The sequence below is a fragment of the Nilaparvata lugens genome, chromosome 9 (genome assembly GCF_014356525.2).
Source record: "Nilaparvata lugens isolate BPH chromosome 9, ASM1435652v1, whole genome shotgun sequence".
NCBI classification, from domain to species: Eukaryota; Metazoa; Arthropoda; class Insecta; order Hemiptera; family Delphacidae; genus Nilaparvata; species Nilaparvata lugens.
In genome coordinates, this window is record NC_052512.1 from 11,251,416 (window position 1) to 11,268,731 (window position 17,316).

The following is a 17,316-nucleotide window of genomic DNA, read 5'->3' on the forward strand; positions in this document are numbered from 1 at the left end:
TGTTATTGATAACTTTGGTTTTATGGTAGTATAGAATAGAATAACTTCTTTTTGTTGGAGTGGCGAAGTTTGGACCGTAATGTCCACTCTACCATTTAATGACGAGTAGTGAGCTTAGACCAGTTATAGAATAGACATGCCCCATTGTATATTCATACTGAAAGTCGATGAAGCCAACATCTACTGGCATATCGCCCCATCGTGACGTCAGCAACTTTTCTGTAGAGTTTGTTTACATTGTTTTCCATAGCAGATTGTGTCTATTTCAGCGGGAGTTTACCATTTTCATAAATAATAATTTAATTCCATCTGAAATAGACACAATCTAAAAGTTTTCTATCATATATGCTGACGTCACGATGGGGCGATATGACAGTAGATGTTGGCTTCATAGGCTAGACTTCCCAGCGTGTCTATTCTATAACTGGTCTAAGGTAGTAAGTGTTTATGTGGTAGTGAGTGTTTTAGTGTCAATAATACACAAAACAGCTGAATCACAGCTATATGATTATCAAGAGATATCAGTTGAATATGTCTTATTAATTTTTTTAATTTAATCCATCTCAATTCAACATTTAAAGTCTGTGTGTTCATTTTAGACTAAAATTGTATACAAATTGTACGTGGAAGACTAACCTCATTTTTGACAGTGAAATCCTCTCCTAAATCATCCTTTGAAAGCTGTGAAATCACCTGAATTAGGAAGAAAATATCAGAAGGATTGCCTTATTATTTTATCAAACAATGTTTCAAAGTTGTTGTAAATTTGAAAATCTACTTTGTGAACATAATTATTTAAGGACTGAAAATTCTGTGAAGTGAAGAACTACAAGACTTAACCTATAAAACACTTATTGACATGGGCTGCATTTAAATTAATAAAACAAAATAAATGTTATAGCACCCTTTATTCTTTAAAAAACTTTAAAATAATTAAACAACTAGTTTCGGTTTACACCATCTTCAGGTTCTTTTTTATGAGAACCTGAAGATGGTATAAACCGAAACTAGTTGTTCAACTATTTTTAATTTTTTTAAAGAATAAAGGGTGCTATAAGATTTATTTTGTTTTATTAAGACTTAACCTATATCGGACTATGTGTTATCTAGATTTGGGAAAGGAATAGCACAAGGTTACCTTATTTTTTCTCTCCCTATCATTTTGATGATGTACTTATTGTATCAATGAATGCATTAATAAATGTTATTGAAATCGTGTCATTTGTAACACGAATAAGGAATATGTGATAAAAGACTGTGGAAGCGATGAAGTGGCAACATTTAGCTTCTGATATTTCCACTGACTGATTAGGTAAATAGACGAATAGGTTAATAGAGCCCGTTGTCATCGATGACAACAAGAGCAAGTTGAAGGGCTGTGGCGTCCACGTGAGAGAAGATCTCACAAGGTTCTCAGTCGCTCTCTATGCCGGAAATGGCCTAGGAAGTTGCTGAATCGCTCTCTACAGGCCAATGATCGCCGGGAATGGCGTTGGGAGGTGTTGAGTCGCTCTCTACTGGTGGATGGTCGCCTGGCTTGGCACAGCAGACGTGTGTACCAGCGACGGTTAGGAAGTCTGTCCGCCGGTGGGTGAGGCGGAAGGAGAAGGGTTTGCAGGCAGGTTGGGCAACTGTGCTTGGCTAAGGCGTGAGGTGCGCGGCTCGATGTGCAGTGACACCTTGTAGAGGTAGTCATCATCCATCAACAGACTCGAGTCAAGCAGGTAGTCCCTCACCTTTGAGATCAGCACTATCTTGTAGGGCGTCTGCTGGAAGTGGCGGATTTCGCGGATCACGTGTGCTATCTGCAAAACAGTTCATTTAGAACAAAATATATAATACACAATCTGATATGTGTCCCGTAGCTTTGCCTCGGAGACTTTGAAACGGCAAGGTATGATTCGCGGGGTAATATTCACGGCTTTTCAAAAACATCAGGCTTCAGAGACCCTAGATCCCTAGATGGAGGAAGCTCTCTACACAGCTTCCTTGAAAAAAGCTTTCTACACACAAAACTTTTTCATGAATGAAAATTGTGTGCGACGTATCACCAACAATGGAAAGAGCATCTTGAACGAATGTCAGCTGAGCTGTGGTACGAGAAGATACGATCATTCTGTCATAAGTTATGAATGTTTGAAATTTTGATCATGGAGGTGTCTTCATAAGCGCCTCCCCACTGGGAAATCTTGAAATTGCGTGCATCTAAAGGTGCGTACAGATATACGCGCCGCGAACATGAGCAATTCACATTTAATCAGCTGACTATATCTGTATTTTTACAGAAACGGTATAAAATATAGATATAAAAAGCTTGGCATCAGCTGATTAAAAGTGAATTGCTCATGTTCGTGGCGCGTAAATCTGTACGCACCTTTACAAGCGATTCTGATAGAACATAACCTTTTTATAAAAATGTGATCCTAAAAATTGATTAGATCGGTAAGAAGGCCTCGAAAGTTATTACAATAGAAAACTTGTATTTTGGCTGTAGGACATGGTTTTCTATTTTCGCTAGTACTCCCCTCTCCCCTAATGATTTTTCATCAATACTCAGTTGTATAAGTTGTATAGAGTAAGTTTACAGAATTTTCCAAAATACCCCTTTTTACTTTCCTTGCCCTATTACCATACGTAAGGAAAGTATTGCTTTCCGAAAAAAATTAAGGTACCCCAATTTCTAAATTTCTATACGTTTCAAGGTCCCCTGAGTACAAAAAAGTGGTTTTTGGGTATTGGTGTGTGTGTGTGTGTGTGTGTGTGTGTGTGTGTGGTGTGTGTGTGTGTGTGTGTGTGTGTGTGTGTGTGTGTGTGTGTGTGTATATGAGTGTATGTGCGTCTGTGTACACGATATCTCATCTCCCAATTAACGGAATAACTTTAAATTTGGAACGTAAGGTCCTTACAATATAAGGATCCGACACGAACAATTTCGATCAAATGCGATTCAAGATGGCGGCTAAAATGGCAAAAATGTTGTCAAAAACAGGGTTTTTCGCGATTTTCTCGAAACGGCTCCAACGATTTTGATTTAAGTTATACCTGAAATAGGCATCGACTTGCGCCCGTGGATCGTTATAGCGGGTCAATAATGCCGGCCAAATTATTTAATAATTGTTAGCCAATGGTGGCAAATGACGAAAAATATTTGCTGCTTGTCCAGTAAGTCTACTTACAAGATATTGGACCTTCTGCTGATCGTTCAGACTCTTGTTGTCATGTACCAATGCCTTAAATAGTTCATAAAACACCGACCATTGAGTCTGGTTCCCATCAAATTTCGGAAGGTCGATTTTAGGCAGTACCGACTCGGACACGACCGGCTGTGAACTAGCTGCTGTAGCTGCCGAAGATTGAGCAATAGCGACAGTCGCCTCTTTCTGTTTGAGAGTGTTAGCCGCTACTTCAATATACTGAAACAGATCTAGATGTGAGTCGTTGAATGCTACAACATGATCTTTATTCAACTCAAGTTCCGAATCATCAACCACTAATTCTGTCTTTTCATAATCCGAAATGGTCTGAGACACCCGAGGATACAAGATTGAAAATTGCTCAGCAACTTTTGGATCAGAGACATTTTTAGACAGTTCATAAATTCTTTGCAATCTGGCATACAATTGTTCCAGTTTAGCGCGATGCACCCTGATTTGTTTCTGTAATTTTTCCTCCATCTTGAACTCATACACAAAACAATTCAGCCCCGACAATACAAACAACAGACAATAAAACAAGAATGAGTTCAAAACTAGATGAAAGGAAGAATCACGACTAGTAAGTTATCAAAGTTAAACTTTGATTATCAATTCACAAGATAAGTTATTGATGAAAACAAAACTATATGATTAGATAATGTTCTTCCAACAACTCACAAACAAACGATAACTTGTTGAATTGAACAAACAAAATCATGCTGGTGATTAGCCTTCACTAACATGTATAAAAAAAATGGACAATACAAATTCCAAAAAACAAACAAATTCCTGAGAAAAAGAGCACAATGCGCCTAGTTTCAGGATATTACAACTTTAACTGAAATAAATTTAATTTCAGACAAATACAAATTGACAAGAAACCTTGCTCTAGAACAAGGCTACAACAAACTTAAGTTGAGCATAGATCAGACCATTCTCAACATGCCAACATTGGACAAATACAAAACTGCTTAAATCCAATGTGTGTGAATTAATCAACAAATTACAAATTTAAATTCATCCTGGCTCGGCAGGATCAAGAAATGTTCTGAACAAAGCTCAGGCTAGAGCTACCAGAGGACTGTAATTTACTATTTAAATAATCAAATACAAACAAGGGGCAAAATTTAATCTTCAATTTGAGCCAGGTTATTTGTACAGTTAAACTCTGCATTAATGAACAATAAAAAAGAGCAAAAACTCACCAGATTTAATCCAATCTTGTCTACTTGCCCTTCGAAGCCTTTATTAGGTGTTTTGATCAGGTTCAGGGTGGGATGAAATCTGGGAATAAGACAGGTTCTGGCTTCCGGGCTGTCTTTTCGCGTTCAACTTGCAGGCTATGCACTGTGTTTCGAACAAAGCTCAAACTGGATTCTTTTTAAATTCAAATCCGATTCAAATTAATTCAATTCAAATACTATTTACGCTGTTATATTCATAATTCACACACACGACACTCAAACAATTATTTACAAGAAATTTCCGATCGAAATTACATGACAAAATACAAATTCGGTCTTGCACAACAACGGGGACGAGACAAGACAGACTGGGGCTTTTAACATCGACAAGGCCAAAAACAGCTGGACGGTCTGCGCTGGCGCAAACAGAAGCCTGCTATTGGCAGAACTGCAGTCTGGGATTTTGGCGCTACAGTTCGAATTCTCTGGCCAGACCACTAATATTATTAATGATCATCATCCTGGCTCTACTCGATAGAAAAATTCTATTTACCGAACCGTTGACTGCTTGACCAGTTACTCGAAATTGATCATTGAATATGATTAATAAAATGGAATACTATTTATTACTTATACAAACGTTAATATTATATTGAAATGAAATTATTATTTATATTAGTTATTTTTTGAAAGAGTATGGATACTTTAATAAATTGAGCTTATATATAATATAATTGAGCTTTTATATACCAGCGAGTTTTACATCAGTTTCCACTAACGGTACCACACATAATAACAAGAAAACATGTGGACTGTGCATGTGGATATGGAGTCACGTGGAATGTTGTTGTTGCTGTAGCCTCGAGACGCGTGCAAGGAATTGTACTTTCAGGAGAGCTGAGCAGAAGTGCAGACACTAAACAAATTCTAGCTTACAAGTGAATCGGCTATGTCCAATGACACTGGCCAGGAGAGCGCAATGAGCTAGGTTATGTTTATAGAATGCATGTAGTAACTTCAGCACAAGCAGTTAATGTTTTTTTTTCTCAATAATAATTATTCTTCTTTGGATTATTATGACAAAAACCAATGTACTTTACTTGGACGTGAATGTCTTTTGCAGTGCTCAAATGAAATTCTAGTAGAGGCTAACGCCTCTACTATAGTGAGGTCCACGTTATAATGGCAGTGTATGATTGACAATTATACTGTTGCTGTATTTTTCTATCATACAACAAAACAGATAGCGCTATCTCTCTCTCGCTTTGCAATGTTGTCAGTTTTCCAGAATATTTCATTTTTACTTTTGACAGTGACTGTACAAAAGTAGACAAACAATTCTCAGCCGCCATTTTTTTCTTCATTCTATCAAAATACTTGATTACACAAGTCGTATAATTGATTTAAAATGTATTTTTGAAACATTAAAATAATTTTTAGACATTACCGTATGAGAAACACAAATTAAAATACCTTAAATGACATTTAAAAGTTGATAACTAACCATCAATGCTTCAGTTGGGCTACACGTATAGGTTAGACCTCCTCGTACTGGTATAAATAATATTGAAAGGTTATTTCAGAATTATTTACATTGAAATTACTTTTTTTGGATAGGATTTATATTTTTCTATTATCTTTAAAAAAAAATTGGAGTAGAATACCTACTAAATAACTTAATCTCTGTTGTTTTGAAATTCAGATTGTTGGATCACAGCTTTTTAAATTAGCCGCCATTTCAGATTTGTATAAAAATAAAAATCTTATCTCAGTTATGAAAGCAAATTTCTGAATCAAATTATGAAAAAATATATTTTCTTGATTAATTTGACATTAAATTGATTATTTTATCAAGGAAATGATAATTATTATTAGATCAAATTTAATGGGTTGAATTGAGTAATAGCTGTGTTCACATAGCTGTGGCAAAATGGAGAGACTTGGCAACGTTGTTCTCATATTTTTCTCCACTGCCATTATAACGTGGACCTCACTATAGAAACATAATTCTCGCCTGCAAAAGGACCCTTCCCGTCCATGTGGCGTAAGATACTATTCCATTAACAGTGTTTGTTGTTTGGCAATTGTTACCATTCGCATTTTGGAGAAGTTGAGTAGGCCGTCCTCGGTGAAGTTGGGCGTGCCCTCCTCGATGAAGGAGAGGTCGGTGAGGTACATGCCCAGGTAGGGGATGCAGGGCGGGTCGCAGCGATGCAGCGCCTCTCTCAGGTTGCGGAAGCGGCCGTCTGTCGAAACAATCACCTGTAGCTTCTCGATTGTCTGCCGCGTCTGTCAAAAACAATCAACAACAATTTAACTAACTTCAAAACAAATTTTCTGCCTCTAAATGATACACAAAAACAATACATAATAAATTGAATATAAAGATGTGCAACTTCTTGCAAATGTTTCCTACAACTAATCATGAAAGCCTTCTTTACATTTTTTGGAAGCTCACTGTAAACACTGCGCTAAGTACTGAAAACTAATCATTTAACACTTATTATTTTTTTGAATTTTCTCTTCAGGTATTGGTTATAATTATGTTATTGTAGCTCCAGTATTTACAATTTTTTCTTGATGGAACACTCCAATTTTGGTCGTGAATTCGGCCCTTCCAACATAAAATTTCTAGAACCTAGCGGAAAATATGTACCAAATTTGAACATTTTCTGTTCACTTGGTCTTGATTTTCTTCTTTGGTTGACAGCAACTCTCCATGCCTCTCTGATATCCGCCATCCTTTTGAGGTGACTGTAGTTGGCACATCTCAAATCCTTCTTCAGTTGTTCTATGTACTCCAGTCTTGGCCATCCTCGCGCATTCCTTCTATCATTCTTATTGTTAGTCCCTCGTGTCGAGGAATTCATGCCGAATTTGTGCGTATCTTTGGCGTAATTCTGAAGTCAATATTTTTAGCCCCTATTTGAACCTCTGTACCAAATTTGAGCATTTTTTGCCAATTAGTTATTGAAAAAGCTGAGAAAACGCATGAAAACGCTGTAAAACCGCAATTTTTGGGCGTATCTTTGGAAATTATTTCAAAGCCGTCATTAGTGCGCCTCTAAAATGTTAACTGAACATACATGGCAAATTTGAGAGTATTAGGTTCAGTAGATTTTTAGTTCTGTTGATTATGAGTGAGTGAGTGAATGAATGAGTCATTGAATCAGTGCCATTTCGCTTTCATACATTATATATTTGTTGTTGGTTATCAATCTTGTTTTCACTATTATTATTACTATTAAATTTTTGTAAAAATTTAAAGTGAAAAAACACTCACATTCTTTGATGTGGCGACGTCCGTTTCGTGCTGGTATTGCACATTTTCAAGCCAAACAGAAACTGAAGTTTTTAACCCTAAAGAGACCTCTACTCTCCATTTCAATGTGGACATTGGATACCCATTTTTTTCGCGGTCTTCCACGCCTATTTCTGTTCGCTGGTACCCAATTCCATACTTGCAAAGGAAGTCTTCCTTCATTTATTCTGCGCAGGTGTCTATACCATTTTAATTGTTTCTCTCCAATGACATCCATTATTGTGTTTTTTGCGCTCATTCTCTCTCTTATTATATCATTCCTGATTCGATCCAGCAACGTCAATCCTAAACTCCTCCTCCAGTACATCATTTCCGCTGAAGGAATTTATGCCCAGTCTAAATTAGGTTTGTAGTATTGTCAACTACTATCCACCACTTCCAGTCAGTAATAGCATTCTACAAGGTCACCAGCTCATCTTGTTCTTCGTTTGGGGTGTCTAACACCCCAGAGTGTCTTTTACGTAGGACTTTTATCAAACACTTTTATTACAAAGATTTACTTGTATTGTCACTACGAATGTGGTATGGGATGATGGATCAGACTATGGATCAGGATATTGGAGTTGCTATCAGACCTCGACGAAGGACGGTCGTGTTTTTAGACTCTCTTATCGCAGTTCGGTAAGTGCGGAGTGAACTGTACAGAATATTGGTTATGTTTAAGATGGTATTCTGCTAGTTGTTTTTCGTGTGTCGAAACCCGTTAATTATTTTGAAACTAAATTCTCTCAATCAATAATTTTTTGTGTTCCTGTCTCAAGATGTCCATGTGTTCGAAGTGTGAAGTGCAATTTACAACAAACGAAGGTATTAAATGTAGTAAGTGTAAACTCTGTTTTCATGCTCATTGCACTAGACTTGGTAACATAGAAAAATTCAAAAAAATGAACTCTCAAGTCAAAGCAGCCTGGAAATGTGATGATTGCGTCGGTAGTGCTGAATACGTGAATGCGGGACTTGAAGCTAAACTGAGTCAAGTACTAGAGGAAATAACTGCGCTTCGAGCTGTATTCGAGCCAAAGATTGATGCATTGAGTGCAGATGTTGAACTATTAAAGCAATCCAAATATACGTTAGAAGAAACATCCGTTAAACATGAGGATAATCTCACTAATTTGAATAAAATTTCCAGCTATTTGAGGGAAAGGAATAGCAAACTGGAAGATGAAATCAATTTCCTTCATCAACGCTCCAGATTGGTTAATATTGAAATCACCGGCATTCCACTGACGGATGAGGAAGATATCTACGAAGTTTTGGAGGCTGTAGCTCGAGTGATAAAGGTTCCTCACCGACTAGAAGACATCTCGATTGCGCATAGAGTTCCTAACGTCAAGGGCACAAGCAACATTGTAGTCAAATTTGTGGCGAGAAAATCCAAGATAGCGTGGCTGGATGCAGCTAAAAAGAAACAGGGTTTGAAGTCTACGGAAATAAAGAGCACCCTCCCGGATTCCCACGTTTTTATTAACGAACATTTGGCTCCTCACAATAAAAAACTTTTAGGTTTGGCTAGAAATCTCAAAAAGCAAGGTAAATTGGCCTTCGTGTGGGTAAAAGATTGTAAAATACTCGTTAGAAAGGACCTTTCATCTCAGGTTGAGCGTATTACAGGAGTAAATGACCTGGAGAAATATTCAACTAATGATTAAAACAATTAATAATAACTTACTTTCGATAAGACATGTCTTCTTTTAATAAGTTTTAGTAGAGCATTTACGTTTTGATTTTGAATCGAATTCAATATTTCTATTTTACAATTATATTCCATTTTTCGATTTTTTCATTCTTTTCTGTTCGAATTGTGTTAGGAAGGATATGTCTTTAATTGTGATTAAGATCATCAACGTTATTGTATTTACCGTCAATGAACAGTAAAATTCTAGTGATAAGATAAAACTATTCCGAATATTTTATCAGTTATACTTTCTCGGTTATAGTACTGCAACAGTTACTCATTTTTACTGATAAATCAGCTTCAATGAATGAAGTTTAATCGAGTATCGATATTTCGGTCTTACTACATAGATTTTATTTTAGCTTATCTTTAAGTGAATGAATTGATTGGAGATGGTAAATCGTCTCAATTTTCTTCTTCAGAATACGGAGTTTCGACATAATTTTTTTTTCTTTTTAACTTTTTCAGCTTTCTTAAAAAATTGAGAAAACTAGTCTCTTAGTTGAATAATAATTATTATTTTCCTTATAACTTAGTATTGATCAAAATCATACATTTCTATATTTTTTCTCATTTACAAACTTTAGCATATTAGAACGTTTCTTATCAATAAATTGTTTTATTCAGTACTCTTTTTCCAACCTTGTTAACTTGTCTTATTTCAATTATATTATTTCATGGCTATCATTATTAATTTTGAAGATGAACTTGCTAATGAATGCTATGACACTTTAATAGAGGATTTATTTACTTTTGATCCCTGCAATAGTGCAAACCGAGCAAGCATTAATGATATTAATATTCTCCTAATGAACATAAGTAGCATAAATAAGAACTTTGATGAATTTGCATTTATGATTCAGAATAGTAAAGTTAATTTTCATGTAATTATATTAACAGAGACATGGATTAATGAGGAACATTCTTTCGATTTCTCTCTAAATGGGTATTCATCTATTAATCAGCCAGGGAATTTGAATAAATGTAATGGAATCTGCATATTCCTGAAAGATTTCTTGAGAGTAAAAAAAAATTGATTATGTACTTGATGAGTCGAATTCTATCATACTTGATGTTCAACTGCCTAATCAGGCTGTTCAGGCTGACTATGTTTGCCATTTATAGGTCTCCGTCTACGAATATTGATCTCTTCATCGATGGCTTAGATAAATGTTTACATAATTTTCGTGATCATAGGAATATCGTGCTACTGGTGATCTGAATATAGATTTGATTTCCAACAGTAGAACAACCAACGAATATTTTAACACTATGTCCACATATGGTTTTAAATCATATATAAACAAGGCTACCAGAGTACAGCTCAATTCAGTATCATGCTTGGATCATATATTCTTAAAAAATACTACATTCGATTCAAATGAAATCCGTGGTATTATTTTTGAAACTAATGTAAGCGATCACTACTCTACATGTCTTCAACTAAGCACGCCCAGTGCCGTGGTAACCGAAGGAGTTCCAAATCACAGAGTTATGATTGATTTTGAATCTCTGGTGGAGAGATTGAATTCCGAAAAGTGGTTTGATGTCTAGTGCGGTGCTGCTGAAGAGTCCACTATTGTTTTCATTAATAAAATAAATACATACAAAATGCCTCTACAAAAAAATCAATACCTCACAAACTGAGACCATTAAAAAATTGGATTACTAAAGGACTTATTAACTCAATTCGCACTAGAGATAAAATGCACAAGATGCTCACTAAACAACCATTTAATACCAGGCTCAAAAGAGAATATACCAAATACAGAAACTTATTAAATAATTTGATAAAACAATGTAAACTGAAATATTACAAAAATAAAATCAAAGAATCTAAGGGTAATAGTAAAAAAACGTGGAACTGCATAAATGAGATGATAGGCAGTAAACAGAACAAATCTAATCCTGTAATTCACCCAGAAGTCTTGAATAATCATTTTGCTAATGTAGGTAGAATCTTTGCAGAGAGATTGAAAGCATCCAACAGCAACAATCGCACACACTCTGCACACAGAAATACTAATTCACCGCATTCTTTTTTTCTATTTCCTACCAACGAGGAAGAAATTTTACAATTCATTGCCTCACTGAAAAACAGTTCAGCTTCTGGTATAGATGGAATATCAAACATGACTCTCAAAAGAATAGCTAATTCTGTAGCTAAACCGTTAGCAGCTATTATAAATAAGTGTTTTGTGGAGGGTGTTTTCCCTGAACATTTTAAAGTAGCCTCTATCGTCTCACTGTTCAAGTCTGGTGATCCTCAAAATCCATCAAATTACCGGCCGATTAGTCTCTAAAGTGTTTTTTCCAAAATAATAGAAAAAGTTATTAAAAGCCGTCTGCTAACCTATCTAAAGAAACACAATATTATTCACGAAAATCAGTTTGGTTTTCAAGAAGGTAAATGCACAGAAGATGCTATTGTCAAACTTGTGGAGATCTTATATAATAATTTTAATAATAGGAAAAAGACATTGGGAGTCTTCCTGGACCTGAGTAAGGCATTTGACACTATCCCACATTCTATGCTTCTGGAAAAACTGCAATGCCTAGGCATAAGAGGTGTACCCCTGGAACTTTTCAAGAATTATTTACAAGGTCGTTCCCAATTTCTGGCTATGGATGGTGTTACAAGTAAAGCTAATTTATCAGACTATGGGCTCCCGCAAGGTACAGTTTTATCACCAATTTTGTTCCTCATCTATATTAATGACATGCTTAACCTGGAAATAGAAAATTGTGGAATTTTATCATATGCTGATGACACTACTTTACTATTCACCACTAACTCCTGGAACGACATGAAAAGAGTTAGTGAAAATGGTCTCAGTAAAATTAAGGCATACTTGGATCACCACACTTTGACATTAAACACCACAAAAAGTACTTATTTAACTTTCTCTCCAAATCAAACCGGCCAACCTAATCAATTCAACAATATTAAAATTCATTCACATACCTGTCTTAGTAACAGATTGGTGAACTGTGACTGCCCGATAATAGCGAGTGCTACAAAAACTAAATTCCTTGGCATAATTCTTGACCGCCATCTTAGATGGGATATACAGATAAATAGCTTATGTCGAAGATTGAGGTATCTAATTTTTAAATTTCACAATATTGGTATGCTAAAGAATAAAGATATTTCTCGTCTAGTTTATTTTGCTTATGCCCAAACAGTACTGCAATATGGTATGATAGCCTGGGGAGGAGCCAGAAACATCCATCTCAATAAATTATTCACCATACAAAATTTTTTAATGAAATCAATTACTTCCAAACCAAGACGTTACCCCAGCAGTGATCTTTTCAATGAGTTCGAAGTATTAACTGTCAGACAATTATATACAAAGAGTCTTCTCTTATATATAATAAAAACAAAAATAACTTCAGACTTCGAGAGACTATGTATGATTTGAGACCATCTAGCATTACTTTTCAGAATGATCGTACAGTGTTGGACGTGTGCTGTAGGCAGTTTGTCTTTGTAGCTAAAAGACTACTGAATCATTTATTTATTTATTTACAACAATATGGGAGCACACGGGAAAACCCAAAAATTGCTCCCCAATCAAAAAATTACAATAAGCACTTTACAAAAAAACTTAAAAATCGAGAGAAAGACATAAGGAAAAAACTAATTCATATTTGTGGAGAGAAAAAAAATGTGATGAGAATCTAAATATACTGAAAACTTAATATACTAAATACTAGATACTATACTATTATTATACTGTACTAGAAACCATTTACAATATGAGAAAATAATGAGAGGGGAATCAAGAAAATACAAATAACATTCCAATAATGAGATAAATGATAACAGAGCTAAGAATGAAAGGAAGTCATCTACTAAATATGGTACTCTATGTAAGTTGATGAGGTCTAGCGTGGGAAAAATAGGTGTCACATTGGGTGGAGCCGCTTACATGCCTTCTTGAACTGACTGGGATTCATATGAGAAAGGTCTAGGTGAAAACTATGGTAATTATAAAGATTCATCATGCGGTTGATTGGAGAATTGAAGTGACTATTGGAGTTGCATTGGGGAGGAAGAAATCTGAAGCCGGAACGCCGTGAAACTGAAGACACATATATATTCAGCAATGAAAGGAGGTAGGTTGATTGGACACGGTTGTTCAATATATTATATAGGAACAAAAGCAATTTACATCTCCTAGATGCTTCCAGGGATTGAATATCAAATATGGCTCTTAGGTTAGCTGTGGGAAAATTGAAAGGACAGAACATTTTAAAACGCTTGAAATATACAAACCTTAGAAATTTACTTTGAATTCTTTCTAATTCCAGCTCATGAGAGGCGAGATATGGATGCCATACTTCAGAGCAGTAGTTTAATAAACTTCTGATAAGTGTCTTATATAAAAGAATAAGAATATTGTGATTATCAAATTGAGAGCAGGTTCTCCGAATGAATCCAATCTGTTGACATGCTCTGGAACATAAACTTCTCACATGATGATTGAAATTGAGCTCAGGATCAAAAATTACACCAAGGTCTTTAAAATGGTCCACTCTCTTAATTATTTGGTTATTGATTCTATAGATGGGAATTTGCGGATCTCTTTGTCTTGTGAAAGACAGCGTAGCACATTTACCAATATTAACTCTGAGCTGATTTCTCAAGCACCAATCAAAAAAACTATCCACATCACTTTGAAGCAGCTGACAATCAGTTTCAGACCTAATCACCCTGAAGATCTTCACATCATCTGCATACAGCAGACAAGACGAATGCTTTATGACAGCCGGCAAATCGTTTATGAATATTATGAAGAGCAAAGGCCCCAAATTTGAACCCTGTGGAACGCCTGATGGGCTACTGAAAGATCTGGAATGAAGACCACCAACAGAAACAAATTGATTCCGATCAGACAGATAGGAAAGAATAAATCTAGCACTTGACAGTGAAAACCCAAAGGATGACAATTTCCGGACCAAAATTGTATGGTTTAAAGTATCAAAAGCTTTTGATAAATCTGTATACACAGTGTCAACACGAGTACCTGCATCAAGACAAGCTGATACCTCACTCCGGAAATGCAATAAATTAGTCACTGTAGACCTGCCTGGCAAAAACCATGCTGGCAATCAGCAATCCACGGTTCTATATGATTGAATATTTTTTTATAAATACATTTTTCGAAAATCTTTGCAAAACAATTAATAATGGATATTGGACGGTAGTTTTCAACAGATTGTCTGCTTCCAGCTTTAAAAATGGGAATTACTTTGGCTTGCTTACACATATCAGGAAACGTGGATGTTTTCAGTGCTAGATTGAAAATGAACTCAAGCGGTTCAATAGAATCGGCAATCGATGGCAGGCGTCCACCATACTCGGCGTCACGTTCAAGCCCACCGCTCGTCCCACCTCAGCAATCGTCTCCATCACATCTTCGTCCGCCTTCCCGGGAACACCGTGGATCTCAAGCGTATTTCTTCTGGTATACTGCTCTTGGTCATCGAGACGATCCTCAGTAGACTGCTGTCGCTCACGAACTTCTTTGATTTCAATCCGGAGTGAATCTATGAGCTGCTGCTGCCGATCAATTATCTCGCTCTGCTTACTAATCACACTACTAAGTTCACTCTGCCCATCCTGACCGGTTTTAATTATACTTTTTAACTCCTCTATACTGGCGGAGAACTGCGAGTGACTATTTCTAATTAATTGCTCCAAAGACTCCATTGAGACAGTAGGATCGGTCATATTCGAAGAGTTTGACTCGGGGGTCACGTTACTATTACGAATTTGGAACAGTTTTATAAGCACAGCTCAAAGTAATAATTTCAAACTGTCATGAATAACTCAATTAATACACAACAACTAACACAACTCAAAGTAATAATTTGAAACTGACATAAAAGCTCACGAATTAACTCAATAGGTTAGAATGCTCAATTCAATAGAATAGTCCATAGACGGATCAGGTTGCTACAGTCTAATCATCGGCGATAAGAGAGCACAAAATCAATACACCTTTCCGTCCGAGCTCCGAACAGATACTGACATACCTTACTGACTATCATATACCTTTTGATTTTGTAAATTTCAGATTGAACAGTAGAACTAGGCATGAATTGGATAAATGTATTGTAGCATTCAAGCTCAATGAAAAACTATTTTGATACAAGTAAAATTCATTTACTATAGATCCTATACTTTCTGTATTGATCAAAGATTTTCTCCTTCCAAAGTTATAATAACCTTTAGAAATAACAAATATCAAACTTTTTTGTAACTATTGAATAATGTATTCTTTTGTAGTGAATACCTTTCCCTCTTATTTTCAATGTTTTTTAAACTGATTCATGAATTAAACTACGTGATTTTCCATTTCTTTTTATATTGTATATAAATTTCAATATGCTAAGCATAGTGGATACTGTTTACATAAATTATATGCTATGATTATCATCATTTTATAATCATGAGTTGTGCTGCTGTTCAATATTTGTAATTTATATTTTGTACATTTCTATTTTCACGAATTATTGCAATTAACTTTAACTGTCTGTATATTTAATATTAATTTCTTTCATTTTATAGAGTAGTTTTTCAACATCCTGTTTCCCTCGATATTGTTATTATGTTATTTATAGCGACTCATTTCTGCGCTCAGGTTAAACCTTTGCAGGGATTTTTTCTTCTCAATGTGTCTTGTAAATTGTAATATGAGGATTAGGTTAGACAAGTTTTGTGAAAGTGTTGTATTTTATACTGTAAATTTGTTTTTTGAAGAATAAATGATTTTGATTTGAAAAAATGATTTTTTGAGATTGAAATGAATGCTATGATTCTCTACAACTTGAGATTCAAAACAATAAAATGAAGAGATGTGAGTTTTTGATGAAGTTGTCATTGGCAATGATCAAGCGATTCGTTCAAACCGGATTAGGAGCTCCAATACTTAGGCGGAACATACGTACTTCTAAAATTAGTATAAATATTGATAAGCAGTGCTTTACTTTTGATTTCTGTATGCACTTGGAACAAAAATGATTAAAAATTGATGAAGTATTGTCTAAGTACTTGTTTTTTTCATATTTTTCAAAGAAAAATGCAAAATTGAATTGGGGTGTTCAACACCCCAGTGTGTCTACTGTGTTAGCATAAAGTAAGTGTGTCTCTGTAGGGTTAAGGTTATGAGGGTGAAATTTGGTGAGAGTGGTGGTGGGGGGGGGGTTTGGCGGTTTATGGAGGAGGATTTAAATAAGTTTGACAAACAGGGTGTGGGAGGAAAAGTTGATTTGGTCATTTAGAATATTGTTTGGCTGTTGTTTGGTGTGTTTGTATATTTCAAACTGTTCTAGTACATTTAATGTTCTGTTTTTGTGGGAATAGTGGAGTATTTCGAGGTTATTGTCGTCTATGTCAGGGTGTGTGTGGTCAGTGGAGATAATGTGTTCTGCAAAGGTGGAATGGGAGGAAGGATGGGTGTATACAATGACTCTTGTGTATTCTTTGAATCTTACATTGAAATTTGTAGCTGTTTTACGTATGTAGAATTTGCTGCAATCTTTACAATTCAGCTTATGAATTCCTGGCCTATTGTATTGATTTTGAGAGGTGTTGTGTGGGGACAAGAGTTTTTTCAGTGAGTTTTTTGTTCTGAATGCAACCTTGTATTTCATTTTCTTGAATGATGCTGCTATTCTGTAAGTTTTATTGTTGTGGTATGTGAGGATGACGAATGCTGTATGATGATCAGTGTTGTATTTGTCAGTTTTGCGGATTGTTCTTGTTGGGTAATTTTTTTGTAGTTTTTGTTGGTTAATTATATATTATAACTAGCAGGCAACCCGTGCTCCGCAAGGGTATGTTTTAAAACTTGACATACTGAAAACTTGATCAAGTGGTATCCTTATAAACTAAAACTTCAATCATTTTGGACAAAAGTATCATAT

The 17,316-nt window shown here is 35.5% G+C and overlaps 1 protein-coding gene across 1 annotated transcript in view; it reads right to left on the reverse strand.

Annotated features, from left to right (window-relative positions):
• Nucleotides 1–1,097: 1,097 nt before the first annotated feature.
• LOC111054087 (ras-specific guanine nucleotide-releasing factor 2-like) overlaps nucleotides 1,098–17,316 on the reverse strand; it is a 432,594-nt gene continuing 416,375 nt past the window's right edge. The window contains exons 30-31 of the mRNA XM_039435485.1: nucleotides 6,470–6,667; nucleotides 1,098–1,805 (exon numbers count right to left, since the gene is read on the reverse strand). Of these exons, the coding sequence (XP_039291419.1) occupies nucleotides 1,569–1,805; nucleotides 6,470–6,667 (435 nt within the window). The 3' untranslated portion in view covers nucleotides 1,098–1,568. The remainder of the gene's footprint in view (nucleotides 1,806–6,469; nucleotides 6,668–17,316) is intronic.